General features: G+C 34.1%; 1 protein-coding gene across 1 annotated transcript; it reads right to left on the bottom strand.

Annotated features, from left to right (window-relative positions):
• Window positions 1-447: 447 nt before the first annotated feature.
• LOC148905459 (uncharacterized) lies at window positions 448-2,356 on the bottom strand. The gene has a single exon (XM_089040526.1). The coding sequence runs from the start codon at window positions 2,300-2,302 to the stop codon at window positions 542-544; it is 1,761 nt and encodes a 586-aa protein (XP_088896652.1). The 5' UTR covers window positions 2,303-2,356; the 3' UTR covers window positions 448-541.
• Window positions 2,357-2,751: the final 395 nt, after the last annotated feature.

Genomic DNA, 2,751 nt, shown 5'->3' with positions numbered 1-2,751 from the left:
ACATTGCCTAGGCTAAGCCCGCAATGATGTTGATATATTTAGTGAGATTTTATCAATAAAGTTCCCAATAATAATAATAGTAGTAATAGTAATAATAATAATAATAATAATAATAATAACAATAATAATAATAATAATAATAGTAATAATAATAATAATAATAATAATAATAACAATAATAATAATAATAGATTTATTTTATTCTTTTATTTCTTACTTTTATAATAATGTAAATACTATATAGTATACTTAGTCCACATTGCCTAGGCTAAGCACGCAATGATGTTGATACATTTAGGGAGATTTTATCAATAAAGTTCCCCATAATAATAATAATTATAGTAATAATAATAATAACATAAATTTTAATAACAATAATGTAATAATAATAATAAGTTTGTAAATCATTAAAAAAATAATAATAATAATAAAAGAATATTTACATTATGTACTTTGTGAAAATTTAAAGAGAAAAAGTTACTATTTACAAAAAACTAGAAAAAAACAAAATGAAAAACAAGCATTATAAAAAAGTCTAAAATTATCTAATATCGGCAAGGTTAGTATTAATGCTAAAGTCCAATAGAAAGTCACTTTCGTTGTTCTTATAAAAAGGAGTGCGGGAGCCTCTAATGCATGTAATTACAGCTTTCAAAATCTCAAACGACAACTTTGTTCTAATATATGTTATTGTGTCAGAATAGCTTTGTCCAGTTTTGTTCGCCAGTTTATCCGCTAGAGTTTTTAGGAAAATTTGGCTTTCCTTGCCCATACCACCATTGGTCCCAAAGATAAGCGGTGTAAATGAACCCATTTCCACTTCCAGAACTCTCTGTTGATATTTTCTTTTCTTTTCTTGCTCTTGTTCGTTGAATATTGATGAGGTGGTTTTCTTCTGGTTGCACTTGGAGTTGACATGCGACACTCGTACGTCAAAAAATGCTGTCACTCCTCGTTGCCAGAATGCCCCCGCTTTGATATCCAGGCGTGCATCTTCGCTTGTAGTCGTGGATTTTAGGTTAAACCGTTCTCCATTCAGTGGAATCAGCCGAGGCTCGGCTTGGACGTTATGGCAGACTTTGCTCAAGAGAGTGGTTAAAAAGTCGCGAACATTGTCATGTCTTTGGGCAATGAAGCCTCCTTTCTTGCAGGATAACGCGTGATTGACGTCGAAAGACGAGCCACATGGACAAGTCAAAGGTAGATCACTTAGGGGCATGTTATATCGTAAGCGCAAGGCATCTCTAAATTCTTGCTTGTTGAGGGTTAGGCCTTGGTTGTCATAAGGAATAGTGTTTAACCAGGAACTTGCACCTTTATCTCTTGCTTGATCGATGTAAGTTGCCATTTCTGGATTCATCATACCGTCGATACGCTCGATTTTCGACTTTGTCATAATTGCTTTCAAACTGCGATATTGACTCTTGAGATCCTCTGAGTCCTCCAAAGGTGTTAAATTTTGATCTTTTATAGACTCGGTGTGTCTAGATGTTATTAACTTCGATGCTGCGAATTGTTGAGGCGAATCTTCTTTTAAGCAAGGAATGCCCAAACCACCCTGATTTGGAGTTAACGTGACAACTTCGTGCAGTGAATCAGTTAGGGGCTCCTCTTGACCAAAAAGGGTAGGTAGGAAAACCTCATGAAGTACCTCTTGAATAGGATTCACAAAGTCTTCAAAGGATTCAATTGTACGCATGCAGAAAGTGAACTTTGATTTGAAGCCTTTCGTAAAGGCAACAAAGGCTGCCTGTGGTTGGCTTTTGGCGATTTCAGAGAGAGCCTCAAGTTCTTCCTTCCATTTTGCAACCTTTTCAGTGCAAAATTGCTCCTTGTAACTTAGAGATCCAATCACAGCTCCTAGATGACGTTTACCTTCTGTGGAAATGTTCACTCCGTCCCCGAAAGCTCGTTCAGCTGCTGAGGATAATTCGTGGTTCTTTAGAATTAGCCAGCTCTTTGATCCATTCACGTGGTATCCATATTTTATTCCTTCCTTACTAAGGTGTTTGTACCAAGCAGAGAGTGTATCGAGATTTCCTGCTCCTGTAGAATCATCTGCAAACCAGACTTGTTTGACTGTCGGGAAGCTTGATCTTAAATTGCTTATCATCAGAGAGGTGTTGATTGCATACCAAGGCATGGCCAAAGGGTCCCCTTGTGTTGTACCTTCTTGCGATAGGATCTCACCACCTCCAGTTATGAAGAGTCTTGAGGGGCTTCTATAGGTGTTTATTATGTACAATGATATTTCTTGGCACGTGATCTGAATGTTATGCATAGCAACATTTCTATTCATCATGTTGAAAGCGTTGTTTGCATCTACCAGTAGAACCCCATCCGTTTCTTCTTCGAAAAAGATGTCACTCATGGCATGAATGGCTGCTTCCGCTGCAGCGGTGTAGCCTGCACAATAAGTAATAATAATAATAACAATAATAATTATAATATATTTATTTTATTCTTTTATTTATTACTTTTATAATAATGTAAATACTATATAGTATACTTAGTCCACATTGCCTAGGCTAAGCCCGCAATGATGTTGATATATTTAGTGAGATTTTAACAATAAAGTTCCCCATAATAATAATAATAATAATAGTAATAATAATAATAATAATAATAATAATAATAACAACAACAATAATAATAATAATAATAATAATAACAATAATAATAATGATATATTTATTATATTCTTTTATTTATTACTTTTATAATAATGTAAATACTATATAGTATACTTAG

Source organism: Actinia tenebrosa, unplaced genomic scaffold, assembly GCF_029948245.1.
Source record: "Actinia tenebrosa isolate PJP-AT-01 unplaced genomic scaffold, QUT_ActTen_1.0 PGA_scaffold7__59_contigs__length_16204524, whole genome shotgun sequence".
NCBI lineage: Eukaryota > Metazoa > Cnidaria > Anthozoa > Actiniaria > Actiniidae > Actinia > Actinia tenebrosa.
This window is presented reverse-complemented; position numbering and strand designations above follow the sequence as displayed.